This window comes from Triturus cristatus, chromosome 1_2, assembly GCF_964204655.1.
Source record: "Triturus cristatus chromosome 1_2, aTriCri1.1, whole genome shotgun sequence".
Taxonomy (NCBI): domain Eukaryota; kingdom Metazoa; phylum Chordata; class Amphibia; order Caudata; family Salamandridae; genus Triturus; species Triturus cristatus.
Genome location: NC_140580.1, coordinates 1,173,709,664 through 1,173,728,593, shown reverse-complemented (window position 1 = coordinate 1,173,728,593; position 18,930 = coordinate 1,173,709,664). Strand labels below are relative to the sequence as shown.

At 52.7% G+C, this 18,930-nt stretch overlaps 1 protein-coding gene across 1 annotated transcript in view; it reads left to right on the top strand.

The window, feature by feature from the left end:
• The first annotated feature begins 273 nt into the window (after window positions 1-273).
• The window catches only part of DOLPP1 (dolichyldiphosphatase 1), a 95,203-nt gene continuing 76,546 nt past the window's right edge, over window positions 274-18,930 (top strand). Inside the window, exon 1 of the mRNA XM_085614015.1 lies at window positions 274-422. Within this exon, the coding sequence (XP_085470141.1) occupies window positions 326-422 (97 nt within the window). The 5' untranslated portion in view covers window positions 274-325. The remainder of the gene's footprint in view (window positions 423-18,930) is intronic.

Sequence of the window (18,930 nt, the reverse complement as noted above, 5' to 3'; positions counted from 1 at the left end):
CCTGTCCGCGCGTGCGCGCTGAGGATCTGAGCTAAAACGGGGAGGAAACACTCTTTGGAAAAGCCAGTGTATATTTGGTGATTTTTCATTGGCTTAACACTGCACTATAGCTGCACCGATGCCATTGGTTGGACACTTTTCTACTGAACTTCATTGATTGCGTCAATTCATTAGTACCGCAGATTTCATTGGGCAGAGCTCATTGTGAGACATTAATAATTGGTTATTCTGTTGCTGAATTCCGAGCTAGTTATTGGGCAGAGATCTGTCGGCCTTTTTTCATTGGCTCATTGTCTGCTTCGAACGTTGCTCATTGGTTGCACGCATGCGCCCGGTGTCCGGTAAGATGGCGGCCGTCGGGCAGTGCTCACTGGCGGCTCAGTGGCGTTCCGTGTCCCTCACACACGTAGAATATCAGGCAGGTGAGTCCCGGACCTCAGGCGACTGGAGAAACGACAGAAAGGACAGTGCGCATGTGTGAGAGCAAGGCCACTAGTACCCCGGAGTGCGCATGCGCTGCATGTGTTTAGCTGGTGGGTGTAGACAGTGGGGTTTGGTGCTTATATGTATGTCTGGGTGCTGGTCCCGAGGTGTGTAGGTGCTGATGTATGAGAGAGTCTAGGTGTTAGAGTGTTTTAGCACAGATGTCGGTGAGGGTCTGGGTGCTAAGGTGGGTGGGAGGGGATGTGTGTGAGGGTCTGGGTGCTGAGGTGGGTGTGTGAGGGTCTGAGTGCTGAGATGGGTGTGTGTGGGTGCTGAGATGGGTGTGGGTGCTGAGGTGGGTGTGTGGGTGCTGAGGTAGCTGGGTGAGGGTGTGGGTGCTGAGGTGGCTGTGTGAGGGTCTGGGTGCTGAGGTGGGTGTATGAGGGTGTGGGTATGTGAGAGCGTCTGTCCGTGTGAAGAGGTGTGTGCATGTGAGACAGCGTCTGTGGGAAGAGGTGTGTGCATGTGAGACAGCGTCTGTGGGAAGAGGTGTGTGTGTGAGACAGCGTCTGTGGGAAGAGGTGTGTGTGTGAGAGACGGCGTCTGTGGGAAGAGGTGTGTGTGTGTGTGTGTGAGAGACGGCGTCTGTGGGAAGAGGTGTGTGTGTGTGAGAGACAGCGTCTGTGGGAAGAGGTGTGTGTGTGTGTGTGAGAGACAGCGTCTGTGGGAAGAGGTGTGTGTGTGTGTGTGTGTGTGAGAGACAGCGTCTGTGGGAAGAGGTGTGAGTGAGAGACAGCGTCTGTGGGAAGAGGTGTCTGTGGGAAGAGGTGTGTGTGTGTGTGTGTGAGACCGTCTGTGGGAAGAGGTGTGTGTGAGACAGCGTCTGTGGGAAGAGGTGTGTGTGAGACGGCGTCTGTGGGAAGAGGTGTGTGTGAGACGGCGTCTGTGGGAAGAGGTGTGTGTGTGAGAGACAGCGTCTGTGGGAAGAGGTGTGTGTGTGAGAGACAGCGTCTGTGGGAAGAGGTGTGTGTGAGAGACAGCGTCTGTGGGAAGAGGTGTGTGTGTGAGAGACAGCGTCTGTGGGAAGAGGTGTGTGTGTGAGAGACAGCGTCTGGGAAGAGGTGTGTGTGTGAGAGACAGCGTCTGTGGGAAGAGGGGTGTGTGTGTGAGAGACAGCGTCTGTGGGAAGAGATGTGTGTATGTGAGAGACAGCATCTGTGGGAAGAGGTGTGTGTGTGTGTGAGACAGCGTCTGTGGGAAGAGGTGTGTGTGTGTGAGACAGCGTCTGTGGGAAGAGGTGTGTGTGTGTGAGACAGCGTCTGTGGGAAGAGGTGTGTGTGTGTGAGACAGCGTCTGTGGGAAGAGGTGTGTGTGTGAGACAGCGTCTGTGGGAAGAGGTGTGTGTGTGTGACAGCATCTGTGGGAAGAGGTGTGTGTGTGTGTGAGACAGCGTCTGTGGGAAGAGGTGTGTGTGTGTGTGAGACAGCGTCTGTGGGAAGAGGTGTGTGTGTGTGTGAGACAGCGTCTGTGGGAAGAGGTGTGTGTGTGTGAGAGACAGCGTCTGTGGGAAGAGGTGTGTGTGTGTGAGAGACAGCGTCTGTGGGAAGAGGTGTGTGTGTGTGAGAGACAGCGTCTGTGGGAAGAGGTGTGTGTGTGTGAGAGACAGCGTCTGTGGGAAGAGGTGTGTGTGTGAGAGACAGCGTCTGTGGGAAGAGGTGTGTGTGTGTGTGTGAGACAGCGTCTGTGGGAAGAGGTGTGTGAGACAGCGTCTGTGGGAAGAGGTGTGTGTGAGAGACAGCGTCTGTGGGAAGAGGGGTGTGTGTGTGAGAGAGCGTCTGTGGGAAGAGGTGTGGGTGTGTGAGACAGCGTCTGTGGGAAGAGGTGTGTGAGACAGCGTCTGTGGGAAGAGGTGTGTGTGAGACAGCGTCTGTGGGAAGAGGTGTGTGTGAGACAGCGTCTGTGGGAAGAGGTGTGTGTGTGTGTGTGACAGCGTCTGTGGGAAGAGGTGTGTGTGTGAGAGAGAGCGTCTGTGGGAAGAGGTGTGTGTGTGTGAGAGAGAGCGTCTGTGGGAAGAGGTGTGTGTGTGAGAGAGAGCGTCTGTGGGAAGAGGTGTGTGTGAGACAGCGTCTGTGGGAAGAGGTGTGTGTGAGACAGCGTCTGTGGGAAGAGGTGTGTGTGTGTGTGTGAGACAGCGTCTGTGGGAAGAGGTGTGTGTGTGTGTGAGACAGCGTCTGTGGGAAGAGGTGTGTGTGTGTGTGAGACAGCGTCTGTGGGAAGAGGTGTGTGTGTGTGTGAGACAGCGTCTGTGGGAAGAGGTGTGTGTGTGTGTGAGACAGCGTCTGTGGGAAGAGGTGTGTGTGTGTGTGAGACAGCGTCTGTGGGAAGAGGTGTGTGTGTGTGACAGCATCTGTGGGAAGAGGTGTGTGTGTGAGACAGCGTCTGTGGGAAGAGGTGTGTGTGTGTGTGAGACAGCGTCTGTGGGAAGAGGTGTGTGTGTGTGAGAGACAGCGTCTGTGGGAAGAGGTGTGTGTGTGAGAGACAGCGTCTGTGGGAAGAGGCGTGTGTGTGAGAGACAGCGTCTGTGGGAAGAGGTGTGTGTGTGTGTGTGAGACAGCGTCTCTGGGAAGAGGTGTGTGAGACAGCGTCTGTGGGAAGAGGTGTGTGAGACAGCGTCTGTGGGAAGAGGTGTGTGAGACAGCGTCTGTGGGAAGAGGTGTGTGTGTGAGACAGCGTCTGTGGGAAGAGGTGTGTGTGTGAGACAGCGTCTGTGGGAAGAGGTGTGTGTGTGAGACAGCGTCTGTGGGAAGAGGTGTGTGTGTGAGACAGCGTCTGTGGGAAGAGGTGTGTGTGTGAGACAGCGTCTGTGGGAAGAGGTGTGTGTGAGAGACAGCGTCTGTGGGAAGAGGTGTGTGTGAGAGACAGCGTCTGTGGGAAGAGGTGTGTGAGAGAGCGTCTGTGGGAAGAGGTGTGAGAGAGAGCGTCTGTGGGAAGAGGTGTGAGAGAGAGCGTCTGTGGGAAGAGGTGTGAGAGAGAGCGTCTGTGGGAAGAGGTGTGTGTGTGTGAGACTGCGTCTGTGGGAAGAGGTGTGTGTGAGACTGCGTCTGTGGGAAGAGGTGTGTGTGAGACAGCGTCTGTGGGAAGAGAGGTGTGTGTGTGTGAGACTGCGTCTGTGGGAAGAGGTGTGTGTGAGACTGCGTCTGTGGGAAGAGGTGTGTGTGAGACAGCGTCTGTGGGAAGAGAGGTGTGGGTGTGTGAGACAGCGTCTGTGGGAAGAGGTGTGTGTGAGACAGCGTCTGTGGGAAGAGGTGTGTGTGAGACAGCGTCTGTGGGAAGAGGTGTGTGTGTGTGTGTGAGACAGCGTCTGTGGGAAGAGGTGTGTGTGTGAGAGAGAGCGTCTGTGGGAAGAGGTGTGTGTGTGAGAGAGAGCGTCTGTGGGAAGAGGTGTGTGTGTGAGAGAGAGCGTCTGTGGGAAGAGGTGTGTGTGTGAGAGAGAGCGTCTGTGGGAAGAGGTGTGTGTGTGAGAGAGAGCGTCTGTGGGAAGAGGTGTGTGTGAGACAGCGTCTGTGGGAAGAGGTGTGTGTGTGTGTGTGTGTGACAGCGTCTGTGGGAAGAGGTGTGTGTGTGTGAGACAGCGTCTGTGGGAAGAGGTGTGTGTGTGTGTGTGTGAGACAGCGTCTGGGAAGAGGTGTGTGTGTGTGTGAGAGACAGCGTCTGTGGGAAGAGGTGTGTGTGTGTGTGAGAGACAGCGTCTGTGGGAAGAGGTGTGTGTGTGTGTGAGAGACAGCGTCTGTGGGAAGAGGTGTGTGTGTGTGTGAGAGACAGCGTCTGTGGGAAGAGGTGTGTGTGTGTGTGTGAGAGACAGCGTCTGTGGGAAGAGGTGTGTGTGTGTGTGTGTGTGTGTGTGAGAGACAGCGTCTGTGGGAAGAGGTGTGTGTGTGTGAGAGACAGCGTCTGTGGGAAGAGGTGTGTGTGTGAGAGACAGCGTCTGTGGGAAGAGGTGTGTGTGTGTGACAGCATCTGTGGGAAGAGGTGTGTGTGTGAGACAGCGTCTGTGGGAAGAGGTGTGTGTGTGTGTGAGAGACAGCGTCTGGGAAGAGGTGTGTGTGTGTGAGAGACAGCGTCTGTGGGAAGAGGTGTGTGTGTGTGTGAGAGACAGCGTCTGTGGGAAGAGGTGTGTGTGTGTGTGAGAGACAGCGTCTGTGGGAAGAGGTGTGTGTGTGTGTGAGAGACAGCGTCTGTGGGAAGAGGTGTGTGTGTGTGTGTGTGTGTGTGTGAGACAGCGTCTGTGGGAAGAGGTGTGTGTGTGTGTGTGTGTGAGAGACAGCGTCTGTGGGAAGAGGTGTGTGTGTGTGAGAGACAGCGTCTGTGGGAAGAGGTGTGTGTGTGTGAGACAGCGTCTGTGGGAAGAGGTGTGTGTGTGTGACAGCATCTGTGGGAAGAGGTGTGTGTGTGAGACAGCGTCTGTGGGAAGAGGTGTGTGTGTGTGTGAGACAGCGTCTGTGGGAAGAGGTGTGTGTGTGTGAGAGACAGCGTCTGTGGGAAGAGGTGTGTGTGTGAGAGACAGCGTCTGTGGGAAGAGGCGTGTGTGTGAGAGACAGCGTCTGTGGGAAGAGGTGTGTGTGTGTGTGAGACAGCGTCTGTGGGAAGAGGTGTGTGAGACAGCGTCTGTGGGAAGAGGTGTGTGAGACAGCGTCTGTGGGAAGAGGTGTGTGAGACAGCGTCTGTGGGAAGAGGTGTGTGTGTGAGACAGCGTCTGTGGGAAGAGGTGTGTGTGTGAGACAGCGTCTGTGGGAAGAGGTGTGTGTGTGAGACAGCGTCTGTGGGAAGAGGTGTGTGTGTGAGACAGCGTCTGTGGGAAGAGGTGTGTGTGAGAGACAGCGTCTGTGGGAAGAGGTGTGTGTGAGAGAGCGTCTGTGGGAAGAGGTGTGAGAGAGAGCGTCTGTGGGAAGAGGTGTGAGAGAGAGCGTCTGTGGGAAGAGGTGTGAGAGAGAGCGTCTGTGGGAAGAGGTGTGTGTGTGTGAGACTGCGTCTGTGGGAAGAGGTGTGTGTGAGACTGCGTCTGTGGGAAGAGGTGTGTGTGAGACTGCGTCTGTGGGAAGAGGTGTGTGTGAGACAGCGTCTGTGGGAAGAGAGGTGTGGGTGTGTGAGACAGCGTCTGTGGGAAGAGGTGTGTGTGAGACAGCGTCTGTGGGAAGAGGTGTGTGTGAGACAGCGTCTGTGGGAAGAGGTGTGTGTGTGTGTGTGAGACAGCGTCTGTGGGAAGAGGTGTGTGTGTGAGAGAGAGCGTCTGTGGGAAGAGGTGTGTGTGTGTGAGAGAGAGCGTCTGTGGGAAGAGGTGTGTGTGTGAGAGAGAGCGTCTGTGGGAAGAGGTGTGTGTGAGACAGCGTCTGTGGGAAGAGGTGTGTGTGTGTGACAGCGTCTGTGGGAAGAGGTGTGTGTGTGTGTGTGAGACAGCGTCTGTGGGAAGAGGTGTGTGTGTGTGTGTGTGTGAGACAGCGTCTGGGAAGAGGTGTGTGTGTGTGAGAGACAGCGTCTGTGGGAAGAGGTGTGTGTGTGTGTGTGAGAGACAGCGTCTGTGGGAAGAGGTGTGTGTGTGTGTGAGAGACAGCGTCTGTGGGAAGAGGTGTGTGTGTGTGTGAGAGACAGCGTCTGTGGGAAGAGGTGTGTGTGTGTGTGTGTGTGTGTGTGAGAGACAGCGTCTGTGGGAAGAGGTGTGTGTGTGTGTGTGTGTGTGTGAGAGACAGCGTCTGTGGGAAGAGGTGTGTGTGTGTGAGAGACAGCGTCTGTGGGAAGAGGTGTGTGTGTGTGAGACAGCGTCTGTGGGAAGAGGTGTGTGTGTGTGTGAGACAGCGTCTGTGGGAAGAGGTGTGTGTGTGTGTGAGACAGCGTCTGTGGGAAGAGGTGTGTGTGTGTGAGAGACAGCGTCTGTGGGAAGAGGTGTGTGTGTGAGAGACAGCGTCTGTGGGAAGAGGCGTGTGTGTGAGAGACAGCGTCTGTGGGAAGAGGTGTGTGTGTGTGTGAGACAGCGTCTGTGGGAAGAGGTGTGTGAGACAGCGTCTGTGGGAAGAGGTGTGTGAGACAGCGTCTGTGGGAAGAGGTGTGTGAGACAGCGTCTGTGGGAAGAGGTGTGTGAGACAGCGTCTGTGGGAAGAGGTGTGTGTGTGAGACAGCGTCTGTGGGAAGAGGTGTGTGTGTGAGACAGCGTCTGTGGGAAGAGGTGTGTGTGTGAGACAGCGTCTGTGGGAAGAGGTGTGTGTGTGAGACAGCGTCTGTGGGAAGAGGTGTGTGTGAGAGACAGCGTCTGTGGGAAGAGGTGTGTGTGAGAGAGCGTCTGTGGGAAGAGGTGTGAGAGAGAGCGTCTGTGGGAAGAGGTGTGAGAGAGAGCGTCTGTGGGAAGAGGTGTGAGAGAGAGCGTCTGTGGGAAGAGGTGTGTGTGTGTGAGACTGCGTCTGTGGGAAGAGGTGTGTGTGAGACTGCGTCTGTGGGAAGAGGTGTGTGTGAGACTGCGTCTGTGGGAAGAGGTGTGTGTGAGACAGCGTCTGTGGGAAGAGAGGTGTGGGTGTGTGAGACAGCGTCTGTGGGAAGAGGTGTGTGTGAGACAGCGTCTGTGGGAAGAGGTGTGTGTGAGACAGCGTCTGTGGGAAGAGGTGTGTGTGTGTGTGTGAGACAGCGTCTGTGGGAAGAGGTGTGTGTGTGAGAGAGAGCGTCTGTGGGAAGAGGTGTGTGTGTGTGAGAGAGAGCGTCTGTGGGAAGAGGTGTGTGTGTGAGAGAGAGCGTCTGTGGGAAGAGGTGTGTGTGAGACAGCGTCTGTGGGAAGAGGTGTGTGTGTGTGTGTGTGACAGCGTCTGTGGGAAGAGGTGTGTGTGTGTGTGTGAGACAGCGTCTGTGGGAAGAGGTGTGTGTGTGTGTGTGTGAGACAGCGTCTGGGAAGAGGTGTGTGTGTGTGAGAGACAGCGTCTGTGGGAAGAGGTGTGTGTGTGTGTGTGAGAGACAGCGTCTGTGGGAAGAGGTGTGTGTGTGTGTGAGAGACAGCGTCTGTGGGAAGAGGTGTGTGTGTGTGTGAGAGACAGCGTCTGTGGGAAGAGGTGTGTGTGTGTGTGTGTGTGTGTGTGTGAGAGACAGCGTCTGTGGGAAGAGGTGTGTGTGTGTGTGTGTGTGTGTGTGTGAGAGACAGCGTCTGTGGGAAGAGGTGTGTGTGTGTGAGAGACAGCGTCTGTGGGAAGAGGTGTGTGTGTGAGAGACGGTGTCTGTGGGAAGCGGTTTGTGTGTGAGACAGTGTCTGTGGGAAGAGGTGTGGGGTCATATACAGGGTTCAGCGGTTCAAATGCCATGCCTGCAGGGGGCTCTTCGCGTAGATCCAAGCACACAAATGGCGGCTCCTCTGCCTTCATGTGTCTGTCGCTCGCGTCGAAAGGAACAGGGACGATGCGCTTGCTGATTGACCATCGCGCCTAAGGAGCTGTTTTCCTATTAGTCAGTCCTGTGCTCATGGCTCAGGAGGCTATGGCTAGAATTCTAATTGCGCCCAGTTTTGATAGGCTTAGCAAACACTGTTTATACGCTCCCTACTAGAGAGAGTGAGTGAGTGTGTGTGTGTGTGTGTGTGTGTGTGTCCGTCCGTCCCGCACCTGTGGAAGAGGTGTGAGGTCATTTACAGGGTTCAGCGGTTCAAATGCCATGCCTGCAGGGGGGCTCTTTGCGTAGATCCAAGCATGCAAAATGGCCTCATCCTGAGCTTGACAAGCGGCGGGTGAATGCCGAACAACATGTGGCGCGACTATTCGTATTACGAAGTATCCTTGTCAAGCTCGGGATACGTCCATGATAGCGCAGATTGCAAATTAACAGCACATCATTGTGGCTATCATACAACGCATATTATATTAACCCCTGCCTATCTCCAACATATATGAAGAATTGGATGCATTTTTGGATTCTTTATTCTTCTCATTAATTTGGATCATCTGTTCGCTTAACAGATGAGCTTTTCCCATTGGTGCGACTGGCACCTTTGCCTACCATGCATATGTTCAAGGTCACTACCACATCCATTTACACCTATTGGTCTATATAGAATCTCCAATGCCCTGAAGGAGTCCTCTGCCTAAGGACGAAACGCGTTGGCTGTTTGTCTTTAAAGAACATATTAATCAAGAAGAGAAAAACTAGTTCTTCTTACAACTACTTCTTTGCTATGTCGAACATTTATGATTCTTAAGAATTTGAACTTTTTTGAAAAGTGGTGCAGCTCTGATACAGTTTTTTTCATTTTGTTTCCCCTAGTAGTAGGGGAGAGCTCTTGGACAGGGGGCACTTTTGGAGAATTGCACACAGGATCACTTCGTATTGCCTGATTGTAATTGGTGATTTTTAGGTCTCGCCTGCGTTGCAGCGCATGTGCTGCTTCGCCTTGGCGAGATATATTGTCGTTGGTTTTGTGTCCGGCTTCTCTGGAAGCAGGGTTGGTGTCCGCCCTGTCTCCATTAGGCCCCGCCCACCCTGACTGGAGACTTGCTCGCTCTTTCTGAAAGGTCACAATCTGTTGCCCGGCTTAGTGTTTCACCGCAACGTTTTATCGGCGATGTTTTATTATACACCAGCTGCCATTAATGTGCATCTTTTCAAACAGCAGGGAAAAGTTGTTTTTCTTTTGCTGCTGTGTAGCGTTTCGGCAGTGTGTTTATTGTTATCCCGCATTTAGCTCTCACTATGATCTACATTCATCTGTATAGCTGCGCTTTGTTTATTTAAGCTATATTTTCTTCCATGTTAGGACACAGCTGTTTACAAAGTCCTGGTCCTCTCTTAAACCACTGCTTGCATGAGTTTAACCTAGATTTTGCCTACTTTACTTTTATAATGCAATCGCTTTTAGCGTTCTCTGCGTTAGTCTGCCTTTTGTTATCGTGCAGAAACCCTTCCCTTGTCGGAAAATGCATACGTTATTTGTTGTTTTTGAAGGTAACATGCATTTAAACATCCATGACACCAGGGGCTTTGCGAGCTGCCGCAGAGAATATACGTTCATTTTTCCTCCTTTCAATCCTTTTTAGGTCTCGCTGGCGTTGCAGTGCGAAGCGCTGCCGCCAACGAGAACTATTGTTGCCATGAAGCCTCTCAAGGGAGACAGACCGGGGCACGCGCAGCGATCGGGTCTGTGGACGCGCTTCTGAGACGCACTTGCGCAGACGCGCGCACACACACACAGACGTGCGCGCACACACCCCGCCGCTGCCGACCCCCCCCCGCCCTCACCGCATCCACGGCTGCCTAACGCACGCGCACACACCTCGCCGCCGCCCCCCCCTGTACAACAAGCATTGGCGAACTTGGGAACACATTTAAACTGTTAATTCGCATTTCTACTTTCAGCTTCGACTGTACTCAACGCATGGAAACGTTATCCACATACTCATGAATAAGTTATGCAGGCGTTACCTCCTTTTTTTAACATTTAAAACATATGGAGTGCCTGAAAACCATATATCTATGCGCTGCAGATAGTCTGCAACAACGGGGATTTCTCGTTCAATGTGCATTTGTTTTCTGTCTTACAAGCATATCCTCTTTTGTTGCTCTAACCTCTGCATGTAGTGGGAATAGTTCACTCCTTCCAGCTCATGAGAGCCATCGAGTCAGCCACTGACTGGCCAGCCCAAACAATAACTCGTCAATCTACTCACTTAGACATCTTTCCCAGATTGTTAAACTTTTCCTACCAACAGTTCAAACACTAACAAACAGGAGGGAAAAGAGTAAGCGAAGCAACAGCCCTATTGTAAGAAGCCCCCGGTGCTTGAAATGGAAAATATAAGTGCAGGTACTCTGTAGCCGACTACCTGCTTGTCTCTGATAAGTGCCGATACTCTCCAGTTAAAAGTATTACGACGGTCTTGAACAGTGCCGTTACTCTCCTCTCAAAATAAAAACAAGTGCCGGTACTCCGTACCGGCCCTCCGTACCGGGCAGTACCGGCCCATTTGAAGCAGCCCCGAGCCACAGGCAGTGTGTCCTAAATACAGGGTTCTCGACTCGTCAACCAGAAGGGTCCGAAAGCTGGGAAAACGCTCTACACACACCTCTCTCAGCACCGAGGCTGCCATCACTGCCAAGGGGTACTGTGCAGGACACGCTTCCAAAACACTTGGGGCACACACCACCCATCCATCTGCAGTAACAGTAAATAGGAAAGTCCCACTGTCTGTACATTCTCTGACCCACTAGAGTACGACAGGGCTCACTCACACCGCCATCCGTCCAGAAACACACGTTCACAATAACTTGCTCCATACATTTCTTAGAGTGCAGGTTCTGATTATCATGTCTAGACAAAACACATTCCTTCAAAGTCGACCCCTTTCAAGAAAGTGGAGTATCAAAACCGTATCACAATTCTAAACTGCTGTCCTCAAAGTTTTTGCCACAATGATCGCCGGAGCATCCATTAAACATCAGAAAACTTGTTCTAGTAAAATCAAAAGAACAATTATTTACCCATTCCCTCAGAGATGGGCGTGCCTCATCTGAGTCGCTGCTCGCCGGGGCTCCGCGGCATGTGACTGCCCGCTCCGCTTTCGGAAGTCTCGCCTCGGTGTGGATGTGAGCCCTACACGCACCGAGGCGCTGCCGGGAATCTGCTGCGTGTGCGCGCGGCTCCCACCCCTCCCCCTGGCTACAGCTCATTACACACGTAAACAAGAGAGCAGCGGCTCGCGTGGCCGAGGAGCTGCCAGTTGGTGCAGTCCGCGAGCCCTCTGCTGTGGCTCCGCTGATTCAGACCTCCGGCTCACACTGCCTGGGCTTGGTACGGACCACTATGAATCAGGCCAAATACAACCTGCTAAAGATATCACAGTGAAAAATCGAAGCGGAAAGCGGGAGCTGTGACTGATATAACAGTTGACGGAAGCAGCAGAACATTAGTGATTCTTTCTGAATGACTTTACAAATTGTGAATAGAGCAGGAGTCGAAACAAACCCCGGTCACCCACAGGTGGGTGCTCTTTGTGGAATGCACACGCTAGATTTACTAATGAATAACAAGCATTTGCAATGCAATAGGTCTCGCAGTTACACGAGTTAAAGCTATTGGCATTATAAATGACAATGCCTTTTATTTATGTTTTTAAAACGAAAACAAAAATAAAAGGCATTGTTATTTGCAATGTCAATAGCTCAGACTCACGTAAATGCGAGACCTATTGCATTGCAAATGCTTGTTTTCAGTTCTCTTTTTCGTTGCTCATTATGTTTCGCCCCCTTTTCTTTCTTTCTGTTCTTTCCATCACCCCATCCTTCTTTCTTTTCCTAACCTTTCCTGGCTTCCCTTTTTCAGTTATGTATCTTGCGAAAATACTCAACATTTCGCTGCGTCCCTCGCTATATATAAACCTATATAGTAAAATAAAAGCACAGCTCTTGGGCTCCAATGCCCCCCAATTAGTTTCTAGTAACAGTGGGGCATGTGTTTGTGTTCTGAAAGGCCACAATCTGTTGCCCGGCTTAGTGTTTCACCGTAATGTTTTATTGGTGATGTTTTATACACAAACACGCACCAGCATGCAGTTAAGTGGGCCTGCTCACCGCCTGTGTGTGCGCAGTATGCATTCACTGGTTATTTGTACTGCAAGGATTTAACTGTGTGTGGTGCGAGGGTTAAGTTCCATCTTTGTGTGCTTTGTATCCACATACTGAATGCAGTGTGTGCACTGCACACTAAATACAAAAAGGCAAACTGTGCAGTCCTGCCTGTGGGTGCAATATACAGTCACTGTCTGTCTGCACAAATAACTGCAGCGAATGATGGATCCGCGTGCGTGCGCTGCACAGATCGCTTGTGCACGGGTACAGTCGAGGACTAGTGAATGCACTGCCCTAATCTTATTACCGATGCGTATATACTACACAGTTTGTGTGGGCAATATTCTCAGTGCCTAGTGTGCACACACTGGACCTGCAGCTTGTGTGTGCACTGTGCACACTACCTGTCCGTACCCTGTGCACCCAGCCTGTGTGTGCACTGTATTCGCTGCCTACTTTAGACAATGGGCTCCAACCTGCACACAGGAAGGGGCAAGTGTGGATTTAACAGCACCCCCTCAAAGCCTCTGCCCCCACTGAATGGTTATCAAGATCCTCCATGATTTATATGTGTGCAGAAGGGGGGGGGGGGGCGCGTCTCAAGGCCCAATGATGCGGTTGGAGGGACTGGGCCTGAAGGATGAGGAGGGGAAAAAAACTCCATCTATTGTTAGTGATGTGACCTCTCCCGAGCAAAGAGCTCAAAGCCGGCACCTTGGCTGCAGTGAAGGGTGGACTGGGAGGTCCCCCACTCGCACCAAGGGGGTCAAGAGCCCCTGTGCAAGCAAGGAAAATACACCCCTGGCCTCTGTTTGTGTAGTGAAATAGACGTTATAAGGCCTGAATGAGACCTTTGGCCTCTGGGATTTGGTGCCACTGCACCCGCTGCATTGCTGATTGTTATGACATGAATGACCAGAGTAGTCCTCACAACGTACAGGCAGAGAGAGGTCCCAGGACACACACCACTCGCAGGCAGAGTGAGAGAGAGCCCAAGGCGCACAACCCCACTCACAGGAAGAGCGAGATCCCTAGGCACTCAGAGGGAAGGAGAGGGAGGGAGAGGGAGAGAGAGGGAGAACGAACACGAACGAGAGAGAACTGACTGACACAGTTCATAGGTCAATAGGCTTAGTGGTCCCTCCTTAGTACCGCCTTGTCTCATTTTGTATCCTCCCATGACGGCCCCCTGATACGTGTGTTGTTACTCAGTAGGCTTTAATTACTCCCTCTGAGCACTATTTTCTCAAATAGCTTTGTCCTGCCTGCTATTGCAGGCAGGACACGCTCTCTCCTAACGCTTTTTAATTTTTTTAAAAGTGCAAACACATTTGCAATGCAATAGGTCTCGCATTTGAAAGAGTTTAAGCTATTGGCATTGTAAATGACAAATTCCAATGACTTTTATTTATCTGTGTTAAAAGCAACACATAAATAAAAGGCATTGTCATTTACAATGCCAATAGCTCAAATTCTCGTAAATGCAAGACCTATTGCATTGCAAATGCTTGTTTGTGATTGGTGCCTATTGGTTACTTTCGGTCCACTGTCCAACTTGTGTCTCTTCTGGGTCAAGAGGTGTGTGTGTGTGAGAGATGGGGTCTGGGTGAAGAGGTAGGTGTGTGTGTGTGTGAGAGAGACAGGGTCTGGGTGAAGGTGTGTGTGTGTAACGCCCTGAACGTCTCAGGATCGTTTAACAGACACGACAATGAGGACGCAACCACTTGTGAAGGGTTAGTTCTTTTAATGAAGGCAAATAAAATACAAAGAACAAACAAAAGTTATAGTCACTGGAATCCTCCAGGCTAAGTACGTTACCAGCCCACAGCACGGATGGTCCTAACCGTCCTCTGCATATACGCCGATCCCGGCGTATGCCAACAGAGGGCAGAAATGAAATGGCCGACAATGCCAATCGGTAGGCTGTGAGGGGCACGAAGAGTGTTTGGGAGAATCGAGGAGTCAGGGAAACACCCAGCCGGGGTCTCTACCTGAAGGGAGCAGCCGCTCAACCTCTTCCTCAGACTGCACCGGGACGCGGAGTCACCTCCTGGTGATGCGTCACCGATACCCCAATCACAAGCAAGAAGACTGAACCGAGAGCAGCCGCTCGATCGATCCTGTGGACTTCCGAGTCTGTAACGCGGCAAACACCTCCTGGTGTGCGTTACAGCTGGCAGTCCCTGTGTCTCTGGTCGGGCTGGGAGTTACGACTCCAACCAGCAAAAGCGCTACTGCGCTTGGACTCAGCCGAGTCAAAAAGCGAAGCTCAATGGTTGACCGGTAGAGCTTCCGGGTCCTTCACAGGTGACGATGGGGCAAGACACGGCCCAGGGAGTAACGACTCGACCTACCTCCGTTCTTGCCTTACTGGAGCACCACTCCGGAACACTGCTCTTCACGAAGCAGGTACGTCGGTGTAAACACAATATCCGACAGCCTTGTACCTCCCGGTTCCTCCCTTTATAGGGCGTGTTTTCCTTGAGTTATGTAACAGCTCTCCTGTTTACATAAGGGCGTGTTTCCCTTGAGTTATGTAACAGCTCTCCTGTTTACATAAGGGCGTGTTTCCCTTGAGTTATGTAACAGCTCTCCTGTTTACATAAGGGCGTGTTTCCCTTGAGTTATGTAACAGCTCTCCTGTTTACATAAGGGCGTGTTTCTCTTGTATGACAGGAATTCTTGACAGTACATCCTCCCTCTCAGCGGCTCCCCACGGGTCCAGCGCTGGCAGGAAAACGCCGATGGAACAAGGAGACCAAGCGCGGAGCATGAACCCCTTCAGCCGGTTCCCATGAATGCTCCTCCGGGCCATAGCCTTTCCACGCAACCAGGTACCACAGCTTCCCCCTGCGCCATTTGGACGCCCGTATGCCCGACACTTCATACTCCACCTCCGACTCCACGCATACCGGCCTAGGTGTCCCAGACGGTTTGGAGGGTGCTGGTTTGAGCAATGATACATGAAAGACAGGGTGTATCCGCAATGACTGGGGCAAGCACACCTTCACGTTCACGGGACCCATACACTTGGTAATTCGATAGGGGCCCATGTACTTGGGATGGAACACACTGTTCTTTCGAAACCTCATGTTTCTTGTGGATATCCAGACGTAGTCTCCAGTGCGGTACAGTGGCCCGGGCCTTCTCCTCCTATCTGCCGCAGCCTTGTATCTTCTCTTGGGCTCTATTAGGACAGCCCTTGAGCGCATCAACGTGTCTTTTATGTGTGCCACCCTGTCCGCTGTGGCGGGAATCCTGTCCTCTCTGAACGGATGTAGAAATGGCAAGAACCTGGGATGTTGGCCATAGTTGCTATAGAACGGAGATGACTGTGTGGAGCTGTGAGTGGCGTTGTTATAGGCTATCTCTGCAACCCATAGCAAGTCGACCCATTCTTCCCTGCCCTGGTCCACAAAACATCGCAGATACTGTTTGAGCGTTTGGTTCAGGCGCTCGGTTTGGCCGTCCGTTTGAGGGTGGTAGCTGGTGGACAGGGCGGTCTTAACATGCAGCACAGTGCACCAAGTCTTCCAGAATTGCGCAGTAAACTGCGACCCCCGGTCCGACACGATCACCCCAGGTAATCCATGCAGTCGTACCACATTCTTTAGGAGTAGTGACGCCAATTCCCCGGCCGTAGGGACTCTCTTGCAGGGGATGAAGTGCCCCATTTTCGTCAAGTAATCCACCACCACCAGTATTGCCGTCATCCCCTGGTCTACCGGTAGGCCCACCACGAAGTCCAGTGATATGCTATCCCATGGTCTATCCGGGGTCGGAAGTGGATGTAAGAGCCCTTGGGTTCGGCCATGGTCGGCCTTCATGGTAGCACACGTAGGACACTCCTGTCCCCACCTCCTGACATCCACTCTCATGGTTGGCCACCAGAAATGCCGTCCCATGCTAGCCACCGTTTTTTCAAAGCCCAAATGACCTGCGCATGGAGAGTCATGGCACCAGATGAATGCTTGTTTCCTTAGCCTAGGCGTGGGTATCAATAGGCACCTGCCCTTCAGGGGTATCCCGTCCTTCAGCTGCCATTCTCTGTGACTGAGGAGCCACCTCCGCCATGCGAATGACCTGATCCCTCTCTTTATTCCCCTCAGGAAAGTATCCGGTTGGATAACCCCCAATACCATCCTCGGGGAAATGATGGAACGCTCGGTTGCAGGCAATGGTTCCTTAACTGCAGATTGACGGGACAGGGCGTCCGCCTTCCGGTTTTCCGTCCCCGGCCGATATGTGATGCGGAAGTTGAACCCCGCAAAGAAGATCATCCACCGCAGCTGCCTGGGAGAAAGGTGTCTAGTGGCCGTCATGAACTGTAGGTTCCGATGGTCCGTGTACACCGATACCACATGTCTTGCCCCCATCAACCAATGCCTCCATTCGGTGAAGGCGTCCTTGATTGCGAGAAGCTCCTTCTCCGCAATATGGTAGTTGCGTTCGGCGTCGTTGAGTTTGCGGGACATGTACGCAACGGGATGAAGCACCCCTGTGTCGTGGTTGCGTTGGGACAAGATAGCCCCCAGCGCCACATCCGACGCGTCCGCTTCCACCACGTAGGGGAGATCCGGATCGGGGTGAGCCAACACCGGCGCCTTACCAAAGGCGCTTTTCAGGGCCTCAAAGGCTTTGTTCGCTTCAGGGGACCAGACAAACTCCTTGGACTTCCTCAGTAGCTGTGTGATTGGGGCCACCACTCCTGAAAATCCATCTATAAACCGCCTGTAAAAGTTGGCGAAGCCAATGAAACTTTGGACGTCCTTCACGCTTTGGGGCACCGGCCATTCTTTCACCGCCTTGATCTTTCGTTCGGCCATCTCCTGTCCCTCTGGACTCAGCATCACTCCGAGGAATTCCACGGATGTGACGTGGAAGTCACACTTGCTGAGTTTACAAAACAGCATGTTTTCCCTCAGCTTTTGGAGCACAGCTTTGACGTGGTGTACGTGCTCCTCCACACTGGACGAATAGATGAGGATGTCGTCGATATATACGACCACGTAGATATCCAACTCCTCTCTGAATACCTCATTCAAAAAGTACTGAAAGGCTGCCGGGGCGTTGCACAGACCGAACGGCATGACGAGGTACTCAAAAAGGCCGAACCTGGTCTTAAAGGCGGTCTTCCACTCGTCTCCGTCCCTCATGCGCACCAGATGGTATGCCCCTTTCAAATCCAACTTGGTGTAGATACGAGCTTTCTTGACCTGTTCCAGAAGTACACTGATGAGAGGCAAGGGGTACCGATTTTTTATGGTTATCGCATTCAATGCCCTAAAGTCCACACAGGCTCTCAGCTCCCCATTAGCCTTCGGGATGAAGAAGAGTGGCGAGGCGGCCGGAGACTTGGACGGGCGGATGAATCCTAGCTTGAGGAGTTTATCCAGGTACCCCCGGAGATGCACGTTTTGAGGCTCCGTCAGGGCATACAGCCTGCCGCTGGGAACGCTGGCCCCTGGCACCAGGTCGATCTGGCAGTCAAACTGTCTATGTGGTGGTAGCACTTCCGCCTTCACCTCATCAAATACATCCTCAAAACTGTGATAAGCCTGGGGGAGAGCCACATCTTTTTCTGCCGCTGTAGCCACCGTCTGACTCCCGCTCTCATCTGCGTCAAGGGATTCCGTTCTTATTCCACAATGCAGGATGCAATACGGTGACGTCATTTCGATGCGATGTGTTGGCCAATCCACAAAGGGGTTGTGTTTCTGTAGCCACGGCAATCCCAATATGACGCCATATTGGGGCGCTCGGATGATGTTAAAATCGATTTGTTCCAAATGGTTCCTCCCATATCTCATCGGAAGGACCCCCGTGTGCTGTCCGATGGGCCCCGTCACCAATCGCCTTCCGTCTACCGCATAGACGTCTTCGGGTACTGCTTTGGGAAGAAGCACTAGCCCTAGCCTGCATGCCTCGTTGTGGTCCATAAACATGCCAGTGGCCCCTGAATCCACCATGGCCACAACGGGTATCCACTGGTCATGCACTCCCACGTGCACCGTGATAAACAGGTGTCGTTGTCCCTTAGTGACCGAGTTGGAAAGTGAAGGGATGGATGAGTGACTCCGAGATGCCCCTTCTCTGGTCTTGGAGTCCTCTAGTTTTCCGCCGGTATGTCCACCACGGCTGTTACCGACCGGTTGGCCCGATAACGTGACGTCTTCGGTTTGGCAGGGCATTCACGTACGTAGTGGCCTTTTTTGCCACAATATAGGCACAATCCTGGTTTACGGCGTGACTCTTTCTCCGTGGCTGTGAGGCTCGCTCGTATTGCGCTGATGTCCATGGGTTCTCCCTTGGATGTGGTGGAAGTTTCAGGACTTCCCACCGTCACATAGGATGGAAGGGATTTTCCTTTTCTCCCATGATCCCCCTTTCTTTCACTTAGCCTATGTTCCAGCCGTAATACCAGGTTGATAAGGCCCTCACATGTCTTGGGTTGAGGGTCAATATGAGCCACGGCGTCCTTGAGCTCATCGCACAGCCCTTGATGGAAGAGCGCCGTCTGTTTAGCAACAGGCCACTTGGTTTCCGCAACCAGCCTTCGGAACGCGTTGAGATACTGCACCAGGTCGTTGGATCCCTGTCTCAACTCAAGCATTTCACGGTCCGCCGTGTACGAGTCAGCCCTTCTGTCGAATACCTTCAGGAATTCCTCGCGAAAAGCACCCCAATCACATAAGAGGGGGTCGTCCCTGCTCACCAGAGGTACGGCCCATTGTGCCGCGTTTCCAGCCAAATAGGATATAAGGAAAGCCACACGAGCCTGACTCGTGGGGAACGCCTTTGGTTTGCACGATAAATGTAGCGCCACTTGTGTGAGGAATACCTGCACTGTGTTAGGATCCCCACTGTACCTCTCTGGTGTTGCCAAGGGGATGGCTACCGGCATTTCCACTACTACCGCAGGGGTCT